Source organism: Siphateles boraxobius, unplaced genomic scaffold, assembly GCF_051911475.1.
Source record: "Siphateles boraxobius isolate OS27281-9 unplaced genomic scaffold, OSU_SipBor_1 19, whole genome shotgun sequence".
Taxonomy (NCBI): domain Eukaryota; kingdom Metazoa; phylum Chordata; class Actinopteri; order Cypriniformes; family Leuciscidae; genus Siphateles; species Siphateles boraxobius.
Genome location: NW_027508799.1, coordinates 30,831,192 through 30,855,783, shown reverse-complemented (window position 1 = coordinate 30,855,783; position 24,592 = coordinate 30,831,192). Strand labels below are relative to the sequence as shown.

The 24,592-nt window shown below is 39.0% G+C and overlaps 1 protein-coding gene across 29 annotated transcripts in view; it reads right to left on the bottom strand.

Moving 5' to 3' along the window:
• The window catches only part of wnk1b (WNK lysine deficient protein kinase 1b), a 79,726-nt gene extending 55,386 nt beyond the window's left edge, over positions 1-24,340 (bottom strand). For all 29 annotated transcript variants that reach the window (XM_077235002.1, XM_077234985.1, XM_077234974.1 and 26 more), the window contains exons 1-2: positions 23,716-24,340; positions 21,591-22,801 (exon numbers count right to left, since the gene is read on the bottom strand). In XM_077235002.1, the coding sequence (XP_077091117.1) occupies positions 21,591-22,343 (753 nt within the window). In that variant the 5' untranslated portion in view covers positions 22,344-22,801; positions 23,716-24,340. The remainder of the gene's footprint in view (positions 1-21,590; positions 22,802-23,715) is intronic.
• Positions 24,341-24,592: the final 252 nt, after the last annotated feature.

The window sequence follows — 24,592 nt, the reverse complement described above, 5'->3', positions numbered from 1 at the left end:
CGGCCCGGAGAAGCTTAGGCCAAAAAGAAAGTGAAAATGAAGTAATATTATCAAGTAACAATACAAGTTTTGTTTTCCGCACCTTCTTTAAAAGGTCAGCAAAACATTATGTCTTAGGGCGGGGAAAAAAAGAGGAGCCCTTGTTGCAGCCTGGGCGAATGTAGCGATGATCGCTTCCTTTGGTATCCACCGAGACGTCATTCGCCATATTCACTTTTTCAATGACATATGTCTTGCAATGACAGAGGAATATGAAAAAAAATGTGGCATTTATGTAACGCTGTTTGTATTTAGTCATTTTTAGCAGACGCTTTTATCCAAAGTATATCCAGACGCAAATGCACATATCTGATTCATATAAGATTTATTTCCATGTATGAATGAGGCCTGAAACTGATCTGAGAATATCAGAAGAATGTGCTTTTTTCCTGCTTACATGTTCGTGGGTCATATCTGATCTGTGCCACATGGAAGAAGAAAAAAAAAAGGAATTGGGACACTTGAACCATGTAATGTAAATAGTTAGGCTATCTAGGAATGAAACGGCTTCACAAACAGTCTTTTCGACCAAATAGTATCATTATTTCAGTGTTACAAATATTCAAATTATCACAGAAGTACTGGAATAAAAGTTTATAGTTAGGATATAAACACTGATGTCTACGGAACAAAAAATAAAGCAAATCACTTTTTTTTAAAGTAACTTAGTGCTCCTAATAACGATTTATTAATTACATTATGTCAATAGGTGCCGACAAGTGACTGTTTAAAAAAGTATTTGTCATTGAATCATTTGTTCAGAAATGCTGATTCATCCAGTTATGAAGCAAGTGAAGTATTTATGAGAGTCATTCAAACCGATTTTTTAAAAATAATTCATTCAAAAAATAAAACACGGTCTGAATTTCCAGAGTTTAACAGGTCGAAAGAAAATATGCTGAAAATTGTGTCAAATGAAAAATTCTTGGCCAGGATTAATGATATGGAGGGATGTAACAAATCTTGGGGACAGGTTTTTGACTGCGATTGATGGATTTTTATTTTTTAGTGCGCTCTTTTGTCAAGTTTGTTATCTTTGTGGTGTTGCATGTATAGGCACTTTATAATTTGATTTTATTGTATTTTTTTTGTGTATGTCTGTAGTGGTTTTTGATAATGGGCCCAAAATGCAAATGTGAATTAATCATGTGTTTGGAAGCTGTCATTTTGTTAAAAATGTTAAAAAGAAATAAAGACTTTAATTACAAAAAAAAAAAAAAAATAGTCTGAATTTAACTTTGTCTGTTCAGAATTGTGATCTCTATTTGAAAAAAAAATATACTGATTTTCAATCCAGAATCGTACAGCTCTAGTTCAAACTGTGGTTAATTTTTAGCTCTATTAGAGAAAATGAAAATAACAACGATAGTTTAAAGATACTTCCGATGGTGGTGGCTTGTGGTATAGGGCATGTATAATGGGATATCAGTGGCCATACTTAAATGTACAGATTTAATGCTTTAGACATCAAAATATCGAAACAGTCGTGTCTGCCACTAAACCTTTTCTAGGCCACTTTTCCCAACTGGTCCCAAAGAGTTTTAATGAGGATATAAGTCAGTTCGCCTCAAGTTCACACAGGTAACCTGGCAGAGTATTATGCTATTGTTCTTTAGAAATAAATGGAACTTGATTTAATATCTTGTCGTTTAAATGTACTGACATATATTTTTAAATTTGGCTAAGTTTCCAAATACTTCTTGGGGCCCCTGAAGTTTGTGAACGTGAAGTACGTGGAGTTGTCAGGTGACTCTTTAAATAAATGCAGGTGGTTTGAGCAATGCTATGAATGACAGTTTGCATAGCTGAATTCAGAGGTGACGTGTACAACCTTCCAGAAGCATGAGTAAACATTGCACATGTAAAAGGCGCAGTGAAAGACATGCTCTGTGATATTCTGTTGAAGTGCACACAGTGAAGCGTTCTTTGGAATATGTTTACGTAATGGAATATTCTATGAAAAAAAGTATGTTATGGATGGAGGCCTGATTTACAAATTCACCTGAAGTAGGCAAAGAGGCAGTTTCCAAAAAATGAAAACCCCCACTCCTCCAGGATTCCATAACACAATGATTACATCAGTGACAAGAGTTTATGAGGGGTCACAAAAACAAGGGACCTGAAAAACAAGTGAAAACATAAGAAGTTTACAAATAGAGCCTTACTTTGTTGATGCCTCTGGATCAGTGCAAAATCACATGCTTATGGGTATTCTGAGTTGAAGCCAGGAAAAACAAAACATATTCATAGCCACTCATCGCAAGGCTAATAAGCCAAATTGAACGGTGTAGACATCTTGGTCAAATTTACGGACAGCTCCTACAAAGAGCAAGGCTATTTACTGAGGGTATTTCCTGATAAATCTGCTAATAAACTATTGTTCCATGACGAGACTTAAGTGATCCATACATAGAGGTGTGAATCTTCACTTGACTCACAATTCGATTTTGCTTCAGAAAGTAATGAATTGTAAGCAAATTTGTGGCTCAATAAAAAGACAGACATTTAATCATATTACAATGAGCTTTACAGAATCAATCAAAACGATAATGAAGAACACATTGCATGCCGTTAAGAGTTTTATCGATCAAAATGTTGCATCAGTTTTCAAACAGCCCAAGGCATGCGAGTCAACTGATGAGTGATCTGAGCCAATCCCACTTTTTCGTCAGGCTTGTTGCCACACGATTGACATGACACTAGCATGCTGTTATTTTTGCAAACCCTCATGACACATAAAAACTTCCGATTTTATAAAAAAGGCTGATTTGAATGCCAATAGTGCATAGAGTATGTAACGCCTTCCAAAAAAAGCTTCGATCCAAAGGGTTTTACAGCGTTCAAAAGATAAACACAACTTTCCATGCATCTGGAGTGTGCCTGATTACACCTGCTGTGGGGATAGTGAGCTTTACCTGAACAGGAAGCCCTAAAGAGATCCGCTGCCATGGCAACAAAGTCCCCAGGTGATTAACAGCAATGATCAACATTCATCAGTGCTACTGCAGTTACTGTAGTTCATTACCAGCTGTTAACTCTAATCAACATGATATAGCAGAACATTTCCTCAGTGTAGCATACACAGTGTGGCGTTTCAAAACTTAAGTGAGTCAAGCCCAACGTGACCTTACCAACCAGTGGCAAGACCAGGTTCACATGTCAAAACTTGAGAATATGTGATTAGGCAAACACTCACTGCACTCTTTGTGCTGTATACTTGCTGAGCTTTGCGGAAGTGGTGCAAACAGCCAGCTGTGGACTGAATCAGCTTGTGTGCTGACTGTCACTGGGAAGTTTGAGGCTCGTAACGTGGTTAAACTGATAGCAGAGCTACCTCCATTGAAAGCATACTTCCTACAGGATGTGACTCATGATTGTGAGAATGTTTGAGGTGCAGTTACAGACTCACATCCGGCTGGTTGAGCAAACACACTCACACAAAAATGTTCAAATCTTTCAAGAATCTCTGGCAAAAGATCTTGTTTAATTAGTTGACAATCAAACTCAGTTGACATCCAAATCAATGTTAAGTCAAATTGTCATGACCATGACAGTGTTTCTGTGACAGGATGCAACAGGTAGGCCTAATGTTTGTTGTCACTTCCAAACATGGCCACTCCTCCCTCCTTCTGATCCCATGAGTAACTATTCAGCTGTGTCCGAAATCACTCCCTATTACCTATATAGTGGACTATATGGGGTGCCACATTTTGTGTTGTCATTCGAATTCTAAGTGAAGATATGTCCTTTTTGAATTTATGTTTAATCACAACAATCAACTTAACTTCTATCGTTTTACTATCCATGAATCTACAAAGCTGGCAAAGTATGTACCTATAGTCTAAAGTAAAATTATTACTTTTAATATCATCATTCTTTTCCATACTTAAAAAACAAGTATATTTCTTACATTTGTATTCAAAATTCATAATTGTTCACTTTTATATAACCCCTTATATTGTACACGCTATACAGGAAATGGTGAACGATGCAATATTTGGCTTAGTGTAGTGACTTTGATTAGGATAAAGATTTCACCTGAGAATGAAATCAGCTGTGACTGCATAACAGAGGTAAGCACTGGCTGTAGGAATCCAGCAGATTGCCATTGAAACAATCCTTTACAAAGAAACAATGATTGCTTTGATTATGTTTAACATTCATTTCAGTTTTAGACCTAACGTTTTAAAGACTTAACACTATAAATCCCATAGACATTATGAAGAGGTTGAATTAGTGTAATTTGAGACATTGGGTAATGAAGGACATCTGAGCTCTAATAACAGTTGCAAAAGTCGTCGAAATATGCAAACACGTCAACCAGCACTTCAAGCAGCTCACAAAAAAATGCCATTCAAAGAAATAAACTTTTGGCATTCCATTTGGGCTGAAAAGAGTAAAGGCCATTTGGCTGCAGCAGGAGGTGAAAGCCCATGGGGTTCCCTGACCTGACCTTCTGTTGTCCTTTGCCTATCCATAGACATTTAGGCCTAACTCAGGGCTGCCGCCACAAGGAACCTGATAGGCCCCTAATCCGCCTCCTTTCTACCCCTCATCCACGTTCAATCAGTCAAGGCAATATGGCATCCACATACATATGGTGCTGGTTAGAGTAGGGCTACCCCCAGAGATGGGGGCAACAGAGGTATCAGGCTCCTGACTAGTCACCCATGACTAGTGTGTTGAGCTGTAGCGTTCATGCACAATAAGTTCTCCATGATCACCCAAGAAAGGTTAGAGAGAAGAAAACACATGTGGTTACAAGTTACTAGTGTGTGATGGCTTTTATTAAATGAAGTCCGCTGCAGGATTCTCTTACACAGAGGAAGAAAAAAAAAGACCCTTTCTAGGTGATCTGCATTCCACTAATCTTCTCCGTCTCGAGAGAGGGTTTTACATAGACAAAGCATGCATATAGAGTGGTTTTAGTTATAAATTCATCCCTATGTAAAAAGGTTCTGTTAAGAGTCTCACCTTTTCTGGAGAAAGAATAATGATTGCTGTGATCTGACCAGCTCTCCTACTGTGCCTTTTATAGGAAGATTCTGTGGTAGGAGCCAGTGAGTTTAAGAAGCCCATTCTTTTTGGAGTGATTTGAAGATTACAGCCTGTGTGTTTAGGGCTGAACTCAAAGGAAAGGGTTTCTGAGATTATGGTCTGCATTTGTAATTGCGCTCTGTGTGGTGTGATAGGCTCCAGTGGTCCAGTTTTGCGCCAGCCTATAGTTTAGCTGTCAGGACTGACCCTCAAAAGCACAAGTAGGCCTAATAACTTAATTACACAGACAGTATGAACAAATATCAAGATACAAAAAACACCATAAAATTGAAGCTCGCAACTTGTGCTATATATTACTAGACATATAAAGCCATACAAGCTTAGTGTGACAAAAGGATTGATATTTGATTTTTTTATTCAATTAATGCTCTCAAATTTCACATGGCCACTAGGAAATGGCATACCGAAATGTGCCAAAGCAGGTTTAATGTCAAAAACATCAGAGTTATGACATCCATTATTGTGAATTTTTTATTATAAAATAATAAAACAAGCAAGGAATTAAATATTCTATCAACAATGAAGGCTTGTTTATCATGGTTAGCAAAGAGGGTTGTGATACATTTGTAATCAGCAGGCAACTGCAGAGGATGCTGACCATGAGTATCACAGAGCACATTGTTAACACGTTATGTTAACCAACAATTTAAATGTCTTAAATCATTCACAGGGAGGTCTACCCAGATGTTTCCCAGCAGTAAATGCATTTTACATTCAGGGAACAGACCAAAATAGTTATTGGCCTACCTATGATGTATTATATCTTTGCAGGAGAGTTTGTTCTCCAATCTGAACAATGGGACATGTGTGACTCAACTCTGACATGCTCACGAGATGGAGAACTTCACCTCTCGGGAATACAAGGGCAGCACATTTCCATCAACAGTGGAGTAAATTACACAGAAGAGGACGACCTCCGTAGCGATATGACACATCAGATACACGCATGCAAATATCTTGCCTCCGGAAATCATTTTGAAAACTACACTTCCTCAACTAGAAAAAGGCAAATGACAATTATGAGAATAGATATTATGGGTGGTGCGGTGACAGCTGTGGTGGGAGGACAAGTGGGGAGGGGTGGAGTGAAGCGGACAGGTTGTAGAGGGCTCAGGTTTCAGTCTCTCTGATTAGATGACCGGCATCCAAATGCACGAGGGGGGTGGGGGGTGCTTCAGGAGAGACCACTCAGCGTGTTGATGCAAGCAGCAGGTTTAATGTGACAACCCAGCATTTCGAATTGCCACACAAGATACTGCTCAGCAAAGGGCCCAGATGAACAAAGTTCAGGCATCTGCCTGGCAGCCATGTTGTTGATCACTTCATCTCTTGGGCACTGGATCTAAACTGATGACAAGTGTGTGACCGCATGAAAGTCAATATGCAGTGTTGATTCCTTTGATGAGAAAAGCAAGCCATGGGAGAGAAAAGCAAGTCTGTAAATCATGACCAAAAACATGAATGCTAATAACAATTTTTATATAAATGATTCCTGGTGATTATATAAGCGATTCCTAACAATGATGATTCAAATTGATGTCTGTTGCACCATGGGAAATGCAGTGTCAATAATTAAGATGGCTACATTTAAATCCAGTCGGAAGACATTCTCTGACAGAGTGACTTAAATGTGTATATTCATAATCCCTAAAATCACACAAAGGAATTGATGAAAATCTGCTGCCCTTTGACAAGCCTCAGTAATCTCCTTAGATCCTTTTCATGTAATGACAGCTTTCCTACACAGCTGGGACGAGTCCATGGCAAGACAGAAAACTAACATCTTCAGTTAAAGAATTGTAGTTTTTGCAAATACACAAGTTGATCCATTTTATCTTAACTGTAAAAACGTACAAATAACAAAGCGCCCAAGCTGGCCTTCCTCAAACTTTGCAAGGCACATTAAGGAAGGTGGTCGCACAAGTGAGTATTTGGTCAATGCACGGTCATTGGTCAATGCACGTTTAGATCCAGGCTAGTGATCGGCCGATATTGATTTTTTTTATAACCGATACCGATATCGATTATTTGCATGTTTATGTGCCAAACAACCGATATGCAGGACCGATTTTTATTTACTGTTATACTTCTGTTTTTGACACAATTATTACAACACAAATTAACTGAACAAACCATTTTATTTATAACAATCACTCCCTCCTTGCATACAAAAAAAACCTTTATATTTATACACAAATAAAGCACAAAAATTATTCTAACATATATGGGGGATAATCTAAATTACCTGAATTTTTTTTTGCATAGCTATTTTAGTAGTGTGTAACTTAATACTCCCAGTTAAGCAGAACTAGGTAAGTCCATACTTCACTTTGATTTTTCCTCCTTTCAGTCATCTTAAAAAACAAAAAAGTGTTGAAAGTTAGCAGTCTTTCATGTTAAATTAAATCTTCAAATTACAATAAAAACATTTATATTATTACATTATATAATTTATATCTAAATTATACATATAATTTATAAGCATCAGCAGAATGTTAACAATAGGCAAAATAAATGTTGAAAGTCTAATGTTTTCATATGGAGAAAATAATTGACAGGGGAGTCATATCACCTTTATAGAAATGTAATTCATTTTAAACAGTTTTAGTTTAGAAGGTTTATGTGCCATTTAATAGGTTTTAACTAAGAGTGAGGAATAATTCACTGGGTAATATTAATTCACTGAAGAATATAGCTGGAATATAACATTTTCAGGAAAATAACAAACAAAACAGCATAAACATCATTGCATTTTCAAACTAATATGTTATTAATAATATTTTTGTCGGCCTAGATCATGAAATGCTTTCTGATGTTTATCTATGCATTTACACAGAACTATAACTTACTACTCAACCGCGACCGCGCGTGCAGATAATAAATAAAGCAAAGCTCTATAAATGTTTTCACTTTAAATAATTCTTCATACTGTCACGCCGCCATGACAGTAGTTTCTCTGAAAAAGAAAAATGTCTGTAAAAATACCTTGCTCATGCAATACAGCACCCCTCACATTTTTCACAGATTAGCTCTCTCGATTGTAGAGAATGCAGGAGAAAGGGTAAGAGTGGAGAGAAAGGAGAGTATTTTGGATTTCTGCCTGGAGTTAGCGCCCATTGCCCAGGGTGTTTATTAGGGCCCTGTAAAGGGAAAGCACCACTGAGCGCTCAGCAGAGCAAAGCACTGTTCAGCAGAGGTAAATAAGTGCCGCTCAAAATGTAAATCACGCGCTGCTGACACCTTTGTCCCACATGAAAGCTATTTATAGGAATGTCAGAAAGAGTTAGCGAGAGATACAGGGAAATGGTCAGGGATTGAGATGCGTTTTCTTAATTTCCCTGAGATATCAGTATAAATGCAAAGCAAGTGTAAGGGAGGGAATGAAATATTACAGGGTGCAGAGTAAAGCATTGGGTAGACACCAGTTCCCTCTTTATCCTTGAACGGGAACACTGATAACCAATTTCTCCTTCAAAGAACTAAAGATAAGCATGCTGTTCGGATGATTGCTTTAGATGGGTTGAACCTGTAACTTCTAGCCAACACACTGGATCTGGATAGTGTCTTTATCCTCTGCCTTACACTCTCTGTAATCAGGGTGGTGCATGAGTGTGAGTGAAGAACAGAAACAAAGCATGTACAGTCAGTGACTAATTCAGCTTAAATCTATCTTGATGTGCAGAAACGACCAGCAGACTGGAATATGCTACACCGCATTCACGTACACTCAGAGACGACAAACTCTCCTGTCATGAATTGCAAGCCAAGACACGGCAGGTGTAGGTGAGTCACAGCATTAGCTCTCATGAACACCTGTCTGTTGTTCGGATGAATCAGGCCTTTTATTAGTCTAACTTTCTCAAGATGCTCCAAAGCACAACTCAACCAGATTCCTTCAATGTTCCCTCAAAATGAGTCACCATTTATTGTACAGATACCAGTAGAATGGGGCGCTAAAGCTCATTATATGTTCCCGACACAATCCTGCCCTTCGGCATCACCTGAAGGGTTCTCCATGCTAAAAGACCCAAGACTTGGAGCCTTATCCCTAGCTGATTGTTCTCTTTGTTTACACAAAGACACACCAACTATGTGTTGCTCAACTATGCAGGTAGATAACACAAAGAAAAGAACAGCTTACTGTAATTTGTTTTGAACCCAGGCGGTAACATGCTAATAAGTCACCGTTTTAAAAGGGAAAAGGCCAGATGCGATAACCAGATAATTTTGCCTTTTTAGTAGTCTTGTAGAGTGTTAGTACTTAAAAACATACAACATTGCACCGTACGAGCACCCTGATGTATTTTTTCAACATTCAACAACTTGTTTTCTCGGTTTTACATTTTATGCTCTCAAGGGTCACAGGTTTTTCTACGTAGCTGAAGGAAAGGGGCTAAATGTGCTTAAGCTACTGGCAACACATCACTTGAATTTGCAATTACACTCTTCAAAATATGGTAGTCATATGACCCGTTATTAAAATTAGCAATTTGAGGCTCCCTGAATTACAGAGACGGTTGTGTCAAGCAGAGTTCAAATTTGTGCAAACACATAATGATGGGATTCAGACAACTACCATAAAGTGCAGTTCATATGGTACACCTCCTCATACAGTAGGACAGTGTAGTCGAGAAGGAACACCTACTAAAAACCAAGTGCAACATTGTGACCTCCAACAATTCGATCTGTCAGTCCTTTTCTCCAAGAGCCAGCGTACAATTGTGCACTTTAGATAAGTGAAATTTGATTTGTAGGATGGACATCAAAAGCAAAGCAGAACAAAGAAGCAAGCATTTCTGACCCATCTAGGGAAAAAGCCATGGTGTTTATAAGTATTAACAGCAAGAGTGAGCTTCCTCATCAGATGTGTTACACACAGGAAGCTGTAAGCTTCCTTTTCCTTTTTGATGATACAAATGCAAAGAAAATAAGACAGAGCAAGAGCTGTAGAGAAAAAAGATACTACTTTGTCAACTGAGGACCAAATTGTTCAAAGTAGCACAGTTGGTCTATTAAAAGGCGAGCCGTTGATCGTGCAGAACTTTGCTAATGTAAAACTTGCAGTATACCATATACGTAACAGACAAGAATGAATAGGGCAACAGGGCTTTCAGTCTCTGACGTAACAAGCTTTATGGTGCTCAGGATGTTCACTGAACATCTGGCTGTATCAAGGCAGTCTCAAATCCATTAAGCTTGAAAAGAGGAGTGAATAAGTTTGTTCTTGCAATCACAAGCCCCAGAACAAAGTGGACCAGATTAGGGCATCAGGCTTGCATTCCTTCAACTCGGGGAATCACATGTGGAGCATCATGGCACTGCCATCAGATGGGCTCGCAGCGATGAGGATGGGCCAACAAGAACAAAAGAGCAGGGATTCCTCTTTATACCATCCAGCCACTTGCGTTCTATTTGTCTCTTGGTGTCTGTTCCAAAGGCTAACAATCAACAATGAGAGCAGAGAGGATGCTATATGGACAAGAGCCTAGGAAGATTATTTTAGACAAAAGATTTTAGATAACAGTACAGCTTTAGCAAGGTTTTTTTTTATATACTATCCACAACTGCTTCCTGTACAGAGTGACCATTTGAGCACTGTATTCCAATATGAAATTTGCAGGGGGACTGAAAGTGCACTGAATGTTTTATGCTGCTTTCACACCAAACGCGAATAGAGTGTCAAATTCGCGTCTACCGTGTCTAGTTGGACATTTGAACATTTTGAATCCATTCGCGCGTCCAAAGCAAAATTGACGCACGAATGAGGCGAATTCTGCCGCGCTAAACGCCTCATTCGCGCCTTTAGACACCTCTAGACGCGCGTAAACACATCTTTACATTGACTTAACATTGAAATCACTCGCGCCAGACACTCTATTCGCGTTTGGTATGAAACCATTAGACTGCTTATCCTATCATCTTCACATACACTATGGCTGAGCGATTTTATCGATTCTGCGATATAAATCTATATTTTTTTCCCAAGAAAGTATCGATTTTCAGGCCGCGAGTATCGATACATAAGTCCCATTCAAATCCCCCGTGTTAAACCCGTTTGCGTTGCATGAAGAGTGATTTGGTCAGCCAGCCGCTAGTGGCCAGCTGCGCACGTGCATTGATATTGACGAAAATCCAGCTGTATTCAAACAACACCTTAGCTTTCCTTGTTGGCTAGCCTCCTTGCATTCTGGCTAGTAGCTTTTTTAAAAGCTGGGTCTCCGAAATTGACAGCGCTGTGTTGGACAGATTCGTGCAGCGGTGTTCCATGAGTGAGAAAGTGCGCGAGGTACGGATGAGTTTGTGAGTGAGAGAGAGAGAGAGAGAGAGAGAGAGAGAGAGAGAGAGGTTCGCTCTGCAATCAAATACGATTTTAAATAGGCTTAGTAAAAAAAAAATATAAGTAAAAAAAAAAATAAGTAAAAAAAAAAATCGTAATCGGTGGTGGAAAACCTATTCCAACCCGCGAACACATCATCAAGGTTTGCATTCCCAGGCTGTACACATACAAGAGCACACGTCAAAGCCTCCCTGATCAGCGCGGTGAAAGTTTCCCTGACGTGCGACGGCTGGACCTCGCGCACAACTGAAGCACGTCACATGTTCAATGTCAAGCTAAAAAAGCTGTCAAAGAAAATGCAGTGCAAAGAAACTGTTCAGAACAGGCCACTTGCTGCACTTTTTAACTCTCCATTGTTAATTGCAATACTGCACTTTATTTACTTTTCAAAGGTTTGTAAGCTACAGTTTGCACTGTGGTGTTTCAATAAATAGAACTAATTTTCTCAACACATATTAGATTCATTTTGTCCAGCATTTGTAAGCTGTACTCTCTGTCCAGTCAGAGACATATATTGTGTAATTGATGCTTTCAGTTTTCAGTTCAATTAATTCAATCCAAGTAAATGGAAGACTCACAAGATGTCACCAAAATCACTCTGTCCCCTTTAAATCTTTCAGAAAATGATGTAAGTGTATCGAATTATATCGAATCGTATCGTTGGCTGAATATCGTGATATATATCGTATCGTCAGCCGAATATCGTGTATCGTATCGTATCGTGAGATTAGTGTATCGCTACAGCCCTAACATACACTGCATTAAACCAAGAGTAAAATTATGTACATATATGGTTTGGTGTGGAATATACATTAAATCAGACGGACAGCCACTGGTGCTTGTCTCTCCTTTAACCCCACTAACTTATGCAGGGTCATATTCAGGTCCCCGTCATGTGGGAATGTCCAGTAAGGCAGGAACCAGCCACCTGACTGCCACATTCCACACAGGAGAGGCAGAAGACAGAAAAACTGCTGCAAGGAAAGGAATGTTAAAGGGTCATTGGGAACTGAGTAGGAAGTAGATTTACAAGGAAGAGGATTCCCTTATTTCTCAATTTCAGGTGAAATACAGAATAACCATATTTACTGAACAACAATTACTATCTGTTCGCAGTAAGAATCAAGTGGATGTGTGTGAGCCAATCTAACTGATTTCGACAGAATTTCATGTACCTAGATTTCTCTATAACAGAATCATATAGATTCAAAAACAAAGCAAAATACAGTTTTGCTTGTGGATATCTAGAATATCAGCTGCTAAGCACCTCACATAAAACCCAATCTTTCAGACAGTCATTGTCAACATGACTGAAATAAAGAGTATGAATGTACAGTTGGTACAACAGCAGAGCTGAGACTGTGCTACAGTTCTGGATTTTCATTCCTGAAGCTCATGTGAAAGCTAAAACATTCCCTCGGGCCAACTCTGCCCCACGTCATTACCCAAAACTGTCTGCTCCAGTTCTGACCATGGAGTGGAACGACAGTGGCAGATGAGGTGTTGCTATTTATAGCTTGTAAACGGGGGAAGAAAACTGAAATTCTGGAATAAACTAATGCTTTTTTTAGCACAGAGAAGTATTCTAGTGAATTGGTTAAGGGTCCCAACTGAGGTAACAAAAATAATGTGTACTATTGCACAGGATGAGCCAAGCTTGTTTCAGCATCCTAAATTAAGTCAAACTATGGCAGGAGAGAACATCCTACTTTTCGTACCCACAATAGGGGTTTAACAGCCTTGGAATGACGTAACAGACCCTGACAGCCCAATAAATACCAGCTCTCGTTGATACAACTCAGGCTACACCTCAGGCACTGCATTTACATAGGTGTGACAGTGCTAAAAAATCCCTGACATTTAGCAGACACAGCCTGCTGTAGCTTCAATTAAACAAGACGCATAATTTGGATTGAATAGAATGCTATCACATACCTGTAATGAGGTTTGGAAGCCGTTTCAGTAAATTCCAGACTCTCTTGTTAAAAAAATGAGTATGTTATGCACTCATATTGGTTTGAAAGAATAAACTTAGTTATAGGTCAGAGGCTGTCACATATTGCTTGCTCTAGTTTTACAGACATTTGAAACATTCATTCTCCACATGAAATCAAGCTATTCACTTCATAAGTATGAGCTCTGAATTAACGACAAAGAAATGTACTAAATATGGGAATGCACATTCTTTAAGCTAGGCAAGCACAATATCACGTTTATTTGATTGTAACACTGTACAAAATGGTCTTTAGGTCTTTTTCTTCCAAAAAATCTTGCATCCAGATTAGTATTCAGGGCTTCCAGCATGGTTTTTAGTTAGGTGAGGCAGACAATACCAGAGAGAGAGTCCGCTTTCAATCGAATGCCCCCCTCCATTAAGTTTTTTTGTCCTCTTTTAAAGCTGACGTTCTGCCACAAGAATCCAGAGAATGCAAACGCGAAACAGCCACTGAAATCTGGGAGGAGTTGCGGGTCCAACCAGCCCACTCTGCAAAAAGCAACTTCAAGAGCAGCTTCATAAATGCTCATCATAAAGGATACAAGATTTACATGCTTGCAAATAAACTATAAACCCAGACTGAGTTTATAGTAAGAATCAATTGCAATGCATTTCATTAATAATCAGCATATCATGTACTTATTTTACTAATAAAAGTTGTAATTGATTAGGCTAGCACCCCTATTAGAAGGACCTGTACTAACTGATCATGAACACAATTAACAACAAACGAGAACAATTGGGGTCAGTAGGGTGAAGGTAATAAAGGAGACTGAAAGGTAAAAGTACTGTGTGTTTGTGTGACAAACAGCATCTTAAGAGACTTATTTCAAAGTATTACTACTGACCTATAAAGCTCTAAATGGTTTAGCTCCTGTGTATTTAATGGACCTTCTATCGCCCTACAATCCATCGCGCTCTTTAAGATCACTAAATTCGAGGCTTGTGGTCATTCCAAGGATATCTAAGTCCACTAAAGGAGGGAGGGCGTTCTCGCATTTAGCTTCTAAACTCTGGAATAGCCTTCCTGATATTGTTCGAGGCTCAGACTCGTTGTCCAAGTTTAAAACTAGATTAAAGACGCATCTCTTTAGCCAAGCATTCACATAATGCTTACCTTTTATACTACTGTTGAATCAGAGCGAATGCATTAATATAATGAACAGCAGCTATGCTAATTATTTCCCATCTGCTTTTCTGCTGTTATCTCGGGACGCTAGTCCTGAGGTAAATTTAGCGTTCGTCAGCTCCCGTTTGTATCCAGCCTCTCACGGAGACTTCAGATGCCCCAACACCTGCGATGAGATGACTAAACGCCTGTGAAGAGACGACTCGACGCCTGTGAAGAGACGACTCGACGCCTGTGAAGAGACGACTCGACGTCGGCGATATGTTATGCCCTAAATTAATACATGATTAACTAACTGTATTTTTCTATACATTTCTGAAATGCACTTTCTGTAAAGCTGCTTTGAAACAATATGTGTTGTGAAAAGCTCTATACAAATAAATTTGAATTGAATTGAATTGAATTGAATTATTGAATAAAATGAGAGGCAGTTAGGACATGGGGCTGATGTGACCAGTGAAACGTGAGGAATTTACTGCCCTCCCATTGTGACCTTTAACACACTTTTGCTACCTACAAAACCATAGGCACAGAAAGACAATGATGAGAAGGAAAGACCGAAAGAGATCAAACTTGATGTTCCTCATAAGCTAGATTCTTGACACTTAAATCACATTAGGATCTCAAAGAGGAGATGAGCACAATGTCGCAGGAGTGGGCTTCAACAAGCCTCGGCAGGCAAAAAATACTCTGTAGATGGACGAGCAGCTGAAAGAAATTGCACATTCTTTTGAAAACAGTACAACCTGCTTTATGTTACCTGTGAAGTATTTTCAGTGGACCTGCACTTTAAAGAGTTCAAAGTACCATGTAGACAAATGCTAATTAGTAGGGCTGGGTATTGACACAAATTTCACAATTCGATTCGATTTTGATTCCCAGGCTTGCAATTCGATTCGATTCGATTCAATATCGATTGTTTTGGATATGAGGTACAATACATGGCAAATTTTCACAAGGAAAACAAATCTCTTAACTAATGCTGTAAACTATGGAGTCAGTTCATTAGCCTACTATAATATTGAAGGTAAAAATTAACTGATTTGTAGCTATACAAACACTTAAATTACACTTTTATTTATTTTTATAATAAGTAATATGAATTATAAACAATTTAATGGTGGCTGTCATGATTTATTCAAACATGCATTAAATATTGAAGAACATTAAAAATTATAATGAATATATAATATGGTGCATATATTTAGCAAAATTCTCCTCTCTAGAGTTAATTTTTATGACTAACGAGTTTATGGTCATGTTTTTTCAAAGGTAAATGTGACGTTACATTGTTTAAAAGTTGTATAACTGACGTCTTTCCACGATTTAAACACTGATTGAGCGATTTCATGTGACATGATACGGATTTCGATAAGTTGTTCTCTATCTTTTAACTCACTTTTAGATGCTCATTCATGTTTATTTCGCGCTGTAACTGGTATTATTAAGGCTGAAGAGAAGATCATGTGTGCTCCGCGCTGCTGCTTCTCTTGAGTTGCGCCAGAGCGATCTCACGCCACAGCGCCAAAATGGTATTTATGTTTTTGAATTTCGTAATAAAATGCACATAATTTGAAATTTGAGACTTTATTTGATGTCAATAGTAACAAAGAACAAGGATTATTGCGATTTATTGGATGGGATCCGCGCTACAATATTCCATTCATTCATCAAATAAAAACAGGATGACTAATCGATTTTTGAGACTTAAGAATCGAGATTGGTTCGTAAATATGAGAATCGATTAATATTGAGAAATCAATATTTTTTTACCCAGCCCTAGTAATTAGGTACTTGGGATGCACTACTCATTCGTGAATAACCATTTGTTAAAACAAAGCAGCAAAAACAGTTAATTCAAAAATTTCATGATACTGATGTCACTGAAGACATCACTGATGTTAAAGGGATAGTTCAGCCAAAAATGAGAATTTTATCATCACATACTGACATTTTGATCAAAAACTGTATGAGTTTCTTTCTTTTGTTGAATACAAAGGAAGAAATTTTAAAGAATGTTGGTAACCAGACAGTTGACGGTAGCCATTAACTTCCATAGTAGGAAAATAAAAAATACTATGGAAGTTGATTGTTACAGTCAATTGTCTGGTTATCAACATTATTTAAAATATATTTTGTGTTCAACAGAAGAAAGAAACTCATACAGGTTTGGAACAACTTAAGGGTAATTAAGTGATGACATAATTAAAATTTCTGGGTGAACTATCCCTTTAACATAATTATTCATTCAACAGTGTAAAGAATGCACAATTTGGTGCGAGAAACTTCTTATTGCATACAAATAAAAATAAAAAAAAGTTTAAAATATGGACCCAATGTCAAGTTGGATGAACTGGAGTTAGAGAGGGGAACTGACAGAGACTCAGTTGGGGGAAATAGATTTATCATGAATCTAGTGAGAAGTGAAACCACAACTTAAGACATCCTCCGCACTTGAGGGGAAAGCAAGAAAGAGAAATTAATCTCTTAAAAAAAAAAGGTCTGACAGAGCATGTGTTAAATGCACAAATGTTCTGCTTTGCATATACACTTTTCTGTCATTGTGCAACTGTCAAGGTTAAAAAAATAATCTTGGAAGAAATGTCAGATTCACATTAAGTGGAGATAAAACACAAGTGAAACCTAATGCCAATCAGATAGCATCTCACAATGGCAAAGCCCTCAGTATATTTCCATTTATGATGACATCTTTTTTCCCCTTCCAGCCCATGTAAGACACACAATGGATAGCACACTTATGGCCAGTACTGTAAATGAGGAAGGAGATCAGCGCTTGCAAATGAAGGAAGCGCAGCTCCTGTCTTTGTCTTTCTTACTCCTTTGGAAAGAAAATGGATTTCAACAATGAAAAGGGAAACGGTTATGGCTGGGATCCATGGGATTGGATTTCTTCCTCAACTGTTCCCCTCACATCCTCTGCATTATTCACAGATGACGACACTCTCTCTGGGGCATGTCTCTATTAAACCAGTTTGGAGTTAAGGCACCTCCCGCAAATTCCAGCACTGTGACATCTCACAGTTAACATATGCTGATAAGGCTGTTGGCAAGACAGCCGTAAGGTTTTAAATAGTTTAAGGTCAATAACCTAGTCAACAACTTGCATATGGTTCAGAATATACATTAATGAAGGGAGTCAGCATATGGACACAGGACCCTGTGCAAGTATGTGTGCGCATATGTTTATACAACTAATTGCAAGTGGTTTCCATTTCTCATATCTGCTGGAAAAGCTCATGAAGAAAAGAGTGTGTGATGTGTGAAGAAGTGCATGCAAACCAGCTTACACACATAAGAACCACGCACAACTTCACACAAAAATGACTGGGATTCAGAATGCTAGAGTGAAGATGAGAGAGTGAACAAGAATCAAAAAGAAGAAAATACGAGTGGTTCTTGCCGTGTAAATGACTGGGTTGTTGCTTACTGGCCAAAATCAAAAGCCTACACAATTTTTTTCTTTAGTTTTATCATCTGCCAGGACATCCATAAGCCTAATTGCTTCGATTACACCACACCCTTATTTAACAGGCATACAATTTGAGGTATCAATGTTTGTAGCACAAATTGTGCATGACAGTTATACACCAATGTTAAATACTGAGGGTCAGGGGTTTGTTAACCAAGTATGAGTAATACTATGTGGTGGTGCTTAAGTTTAGATTAACATCACATCTAAAATGCTATGACTACACCCTGCTTTGTTCCACTCTGTTAACATGTGAAATTTTGGGAAAATATTTGGCAAAGAGATAAACAGGAATGAATTGAAAAAGACAGGGGGGGACTGAATTCTTCACAGCACATTTAGTTCTTGCTCGCCCTTTCATGTCTTTACTATTATAATTCAGCTGAATAGAAAAACAAAAGAGTGAAGGGATGCCTCTACTCCCATTAAAAGAGCCCTCTCTTGCATCTCCCTGAATCCATGAAGAATGAATAGGGGGGATGTCGGCCTTTGTCATCCTACTAGCTCATCTATGATTCAACATGTACCAATGCAATGAGGACGAGAGAAACACAACATCCTATTTTTAATCCAATAAAAATATTCAGAGTAATAGGGATTTACTGATGCATGCTGGGTAACCAAGGCCACTATTCAAAAAACTGATACCACAATAGTGTAACTAAATTGTTACTAATTCATTAATTTAATCTTAATGGCAGATCTAGAGAACATTAGAACTTCAGAAATATAGGAGGAAACATCTGAGTCAGTCCATGGAAAGAAACTAGTTCCCAAGTGATCTCAAATGGGAGAAAAATAAAAGCTCTGCAAATGAATCAGCTCTGGGGAGAAAAGCAGTTTAGACGTCCCATTAACAAAGCTGACGAGATAATCTTCTTTCCTCTTCTACATCCAGGAAAGGTCTCTTTTACTGATGTCCAGTAAGACTTCAAATATTTTACAACTACAAAACTAAGGAGAGAAAGCAAAAGAGAGAGAGAACGGCGGGCAAACACAAAGCAACCCTCCCTCATGTCCTTGCATTGCTCACCCCCTCTTCTCCTTGCTTGTCTTCATTCGCCCTCCCTTTGTCAAAGCAACCTGGGAGTTTCCAGTGGCCAGACCTCTGCTCCTGCAAGCCCTCTGACCCCTAAATTACTTAGAGTTACTCTAAAGGCTTTAATCCATCCATAAACACACAGCACATCCCCCATTTTAGCAAGTGTCCACACACCTCATAATGCTACTTTGCTTTCACCAATGCACATCAGTTCAATGCCCTCATCCCAGCAGCGTGGACATGATATCACTGGCACCATCCGCTCTTACATTCCACGGTCTTACACTCCACAGCATATTTTGCACACTTTCATCCGTATAATGCTTTGACATGTTTATGTAACGGTTTAAATCTATGAGCGCTTAAGAGGAATTACTAAAGTCTGACCAGTGTGTATAACTGTTCAGTTTGTACAGAAGGATCTTCACCAGGCAACTAACAACAATCCATCTTTATCCGTGTGCAGTTATACTTTCTCCACAAAAGGTCCATGATACTGAGTAGAAACCAGATACCAGGACGGACAGAGAGGGTCTTGTGATATTCAGAGGAAACACACAAGCCTATATGTATTGAGATCCAACTGAGTTTCAAAGACCCAATTTGTTAGATTCAAGGTGTTATTAAAAAAGGCAGTTAATGTAACTCAACTCTAGTTTGACACTAAAAAACCTCTGACAAGAGAGTAACAGGCAAATCAATACAAATATACATTTGAAAAGATTTAAGCCTTGACCAACATACCGTCTGGTTGAATGAATACACTTAACATCTAGAATTGGTTTGGAAGTAACAAACCTAAAAAAAGTGTTCAAAGTGCCATTAAATCAGAAGTACCATATTGACGTTAGCTAACTTGCTCAGCAACAGTTTTGCACCGCCATGACAGTAGTTACAATAACAAACACGCTAATACTGTGGTTCTCAACAAGGAGGCCACAGAATGACTTAAAATAATTTAAATTATTAAATTATGATTAATATAAATCATACAAATATTTGTATTAGTATTATAAATAGGGATGTCCCGAGCAATTCTCAAGGATTGGTATCGAGGGCGATAGAGGTCTGTTCTAGCGCCTCACACACACACACACACGCACACATATTTGAGCTTCCGTGTTTATTTTTGTAATAAATCTAAAGTTATTTACTGTTTATTTTATCTGCCATCAGACTATCTGAGACATCGTTGCTATGGGTTGCGTCTGACAAACTGCCGTTCTGACACCGCAAGCTTCATGCTTTCTAACCTTATCCCCACTTTTTTTTCTTTTTGTTGCAATTATTCTGCTTATTGTACAAATTCAAGAAGTTTTTTTATCAGTATTCCATATTCCTGTAGTCCCATATTACTGTAGTAATTGTTATATTGGAATTACCCTGTAGTGATAGATGCTCCTTTTTTCCATTTGAGCCCCTAAGAAACTCTCTGCACATCCCATACATTAGAGTGATTTTAATAACTTTAACATCCTTGAAGTGTGCACCAAGTCTAGGAAAATACAAGTTTCGGATTGGGACTGGCAGGTACTCAATATTCAATGACTCAGATTGGATCAGGGGCACAAAAAACATAAAACTTGATCAGGACATCCCTAATTATAACAATTGTTTTTATTGAAGAACATGCGGCTCTTAAACTTCTAGTATCTCAAAATTAAATAATTTATATCGACACTCATGGTTTTTGTTAATATATAGTTCTGTTAATATTATATAAATATTATGTGGATATTGAGTGGTTCACTGAGCAAATACTATAGTGCCCCTGGTGGCAGTGCTGAGAATGCAACATGTACATGCAATACATTATAAACTTGCAGTATGACACATTTTGGAATGCAACAATAAATAACATGAAATCAAGCTAGCATAACATCTACATTCAAGAATGTGAATGCAAACACTTCTAGATTTGGAAGCTTGAGTTTATCATGAAAGGAATTCATAATTAGGCTATGCAACACAAGCGTGCTTTGCATACTCAGCAAGGCAGGGGCTATAGGACTTCTAAGAAATAAAAAGTTGTCCTTTTTTATTTCAAGTCAACTACTGTAAAGACAGAGTTTGATGAGAACTTTGCTGAAGCAGTTGGTTAACATGACAGCATTTTTACAGCTAGCTATCTGAATAACAACAGAACAGACATTTGAGTAATAAGAACACTCATTAAACAAAAGACGACACATCATATGATACAGTATGTTTTGGGGCTAATCTGCAACTTTACCAAAGATCTTCTTCACCCACATCCTGTAGGGGCACCATAAGAACCATGACCACAAAAGTGCACAAACATGTTACACCAGCACGATTTCCTGTTGTAAGTTTGGCACTCATTTTTTAAATAGATCTTTCACTGCAGTGTTTTGCAAAAGCACTTTTAAGCCTTTGGTCAGCCACAAAAGAGAATAAATAGAGTTCACATTAAGCAGCACGAGCATCTGCTATAATAATGAAGGCCGAACATGAATACCATGGTAGTTAGTTTCTTACCTGAAGTTCACACCACGCTACCTCCACCGTTGTCTCCGTGTCCAAGCCCTTGTAGACAGTTTTGAATGAGCCACGTCCAATCTCGATATCAAATTTGAGGAAACGGCCATCGGGTGAGGTTCCCACAGCTTTGGTCTCCACTTCTTCTATGTCATCCTGAACCTTTTTCTCAGCCTCCCTCTGCTCAGCTTCAGCACGGGTCTGCTCAGCTTCAGCACGGGCCTTCGCCACCCCTCTTTCTTCCTCCTCACGTTTTTCAGTTACTCCGATCTCCTGCTCCTTGTCACCCACGTCACTGGGCACCGTGTCTGCCGTCCCAAGGGCCTCGGCCTGCCTCGCACCCACATCCAGCACAGATAGGCTCTGTACCTCGACAATCCCATCAACCCCAGCACCTCTTTCTCCCTCTGCATGTTCTTCCACTACTATACCCGAAACACCCGATTGTGTGTCAATGGTTACATCAGGGGCCAAACTCAGCACCACAGGCACGACAAACTGCTCGCAGTCTGGAGGCGAGGTGAGGATGCAGGCTTTGCTGGGCAAGTCTAGGGCTGTGGCATTGGAGTCACAGATGACGCTACGCCTAAAAAATCTGTGCTCAGCCGTCTTCAGATCTTTATCCATGGTGTGGCGTCGCTTTCTGACCTCCGTGTCTAGCTTCTCACCCACCAGTGAGTCCGAACCGGAGCCATTCTTTGGAGGTGGAGGTGCCAAGAAGGTAACCAGCTTGTTAGGATTTTCTGACGACATCTCTCCAGGAAAAAAACAAACTTAAATGTATGAATAAATTATTATGAAAAAACTTGTAAACCTTGACTTTTGCAAAAATGTCCTCTTCCTGCTTTGACTGTGGTTCAAAAAGCCTATGAAAAAAAAAAGCTCACGTGAACCACAGAGTTGGCAGGAAGGCCCCCTCCGTGGGGTATTCCTTACTAACAGTTACTCTTACAGTGTAAAGGGCCAGAGCCCAAGAGAGGAGGTGTTCTTTTATAAACGTAAAAGAACAAGACACAGTCACTGAGAGGCAAGCACTGATGGTGACAGACAAAAATTGTCAAATCCACTTCATCCATCCTGCAGTGACCCGGAGACAGCCGTCATTGAGCATAAGGGACCACAAGAGGGAAAAGGGCAAGAGCCTTGATGTTCTTCAGACCTTTAGAGTGCAGGAAACCTGGCTTCGCAACCAAAAACCAGGTCCAGATTTACTGCAAGAGACATACAAAGAATATATTAATCACACACCCAAATTAATTTTTTTACCAGTTTTTAAAACATTACAAGCTATTTCCAACCGAATAAGCATTTTAATATTATTAAATAGGTTATAGCATTATTGAAGACAGACACATAATTCAAAGGTTTACTGTCATCCTATGTTACAACTAAAGACACTTTTTACTAAATGTTAAAGTATAACGTTTGAAGCAGCTACAAAATATGACATTAAAGGCAAACGTACACTACTTATTCGACCCAGATTATTTTTTCGTACTTGGTGTTTCTCAGAAGCCTTTTTGGTAAATAGGCTCTCTCCAATGATTTCCCTGGGCTTATTCTCTATACTGAGTCAGACATGTTTTAGTTTCAATCGTACATGTATAAAAAATTAAATGCCGTGCCTCAAAAAATATCAACAAAACAAAACCATGTGATGGTAGATTAACACGTCTACTGCGCACGCGGGGGTCTCGAGACGGGTCGCCCTGGTTACGGTGGGTGGCCAGCTGAGATTTGGGGGATTTTTCTGAATTCTCCAGCGAAGACAAGCACAAAACTAAAACAGATTCTGGCGTATTTAGCATTTGTGGGTCATCTAAAGTATTAAATGTTGTCAGCGAGAATTTAAGATACGGCTTTTCAAAAGTTGTCATGTAGCCTAACGGCCACCGTTGGTTATTCAGGTCTCGAGCTCGCTCTTAACATAATGCGCGCGCGTTTAATAGCGTTTATAGAACAGGAAGCGCGTTGAAATACACTGGAACAAAATACGACAAAATACAACATAACCGTCTATAATATACAGGCAGTATGTATTTAATACCGAATACCTGTCAGTTCATAATGCTTATAAATAACATTTCTGCTGCAATGAAAAAATAGGAGGCTGGCCAGCGATTACCTTTCGTATCGTCATATCCATTCCCCCTGATGTAGACAAAGCGACAGCTGCAGTTGGCCGAGCGAACAATTTAAGAGCGGCGACAGCTAAATAATTATAATAGAGACAAAAAGAATCCAGGCTATAAAACCGAATGGTCATGAAAATATAAATTCCATAGATTTAGTACAGATACGCGTTCATCGTACTGTTTGCTCGACAGGCCAAGTTCAAAACGGGGCTGTTGAATCCAACGCGATGCAATGACTCTAATGAAATCGGTATCCAGCGTAACGATGTATCCCGTGATAAAACATCATGGCAAATCACAAACAGAGTCCGGTTCCGGTCGACTGCACGCGGATCCGCTGCAAACCACCGAATTTCTTCCTTTCACGTGTCGTGAACAATGCAACAACATCCACTGCGGTTTGCGTTCGCTGCTGTCGAGCCGGTAGAATCGCTATCCTTATGCAGCAGTCGACAAATGACAACTGGTAGTCTCAATATACAGTATTAGGGTTTCTGTAGCTGCTGCTCTTGGTTCGGGTGGTGTTATTAGGACCCCAGTCTGTCACGTTGGTTTAGCTCCGAGGCTGCTGCTGTCTAACTTACCCTCCCACTGAATACTGACAGCAGAGACGCCAGCCGGCGGTGTCTTAGAAAGGCCTGAAGAGGTCGCTGTTTCCTCTCTGAGTATATTTTTCATTTTATTTAGAAGTATGGAAGCATTACAATGCAAAATCAGTTGATTCCCTTCCTCCCTACAGTAGTAGGTAAAAATGAATGCAATTCCTCAAGTACACCCTTGTTTGCCAGGCTGATTCTTATTTTGTCCCAAAATTCCCAATGTCAGTACATCCTGATCTGTGTTTTTGGACAGGCGGTGCTCTGTGAT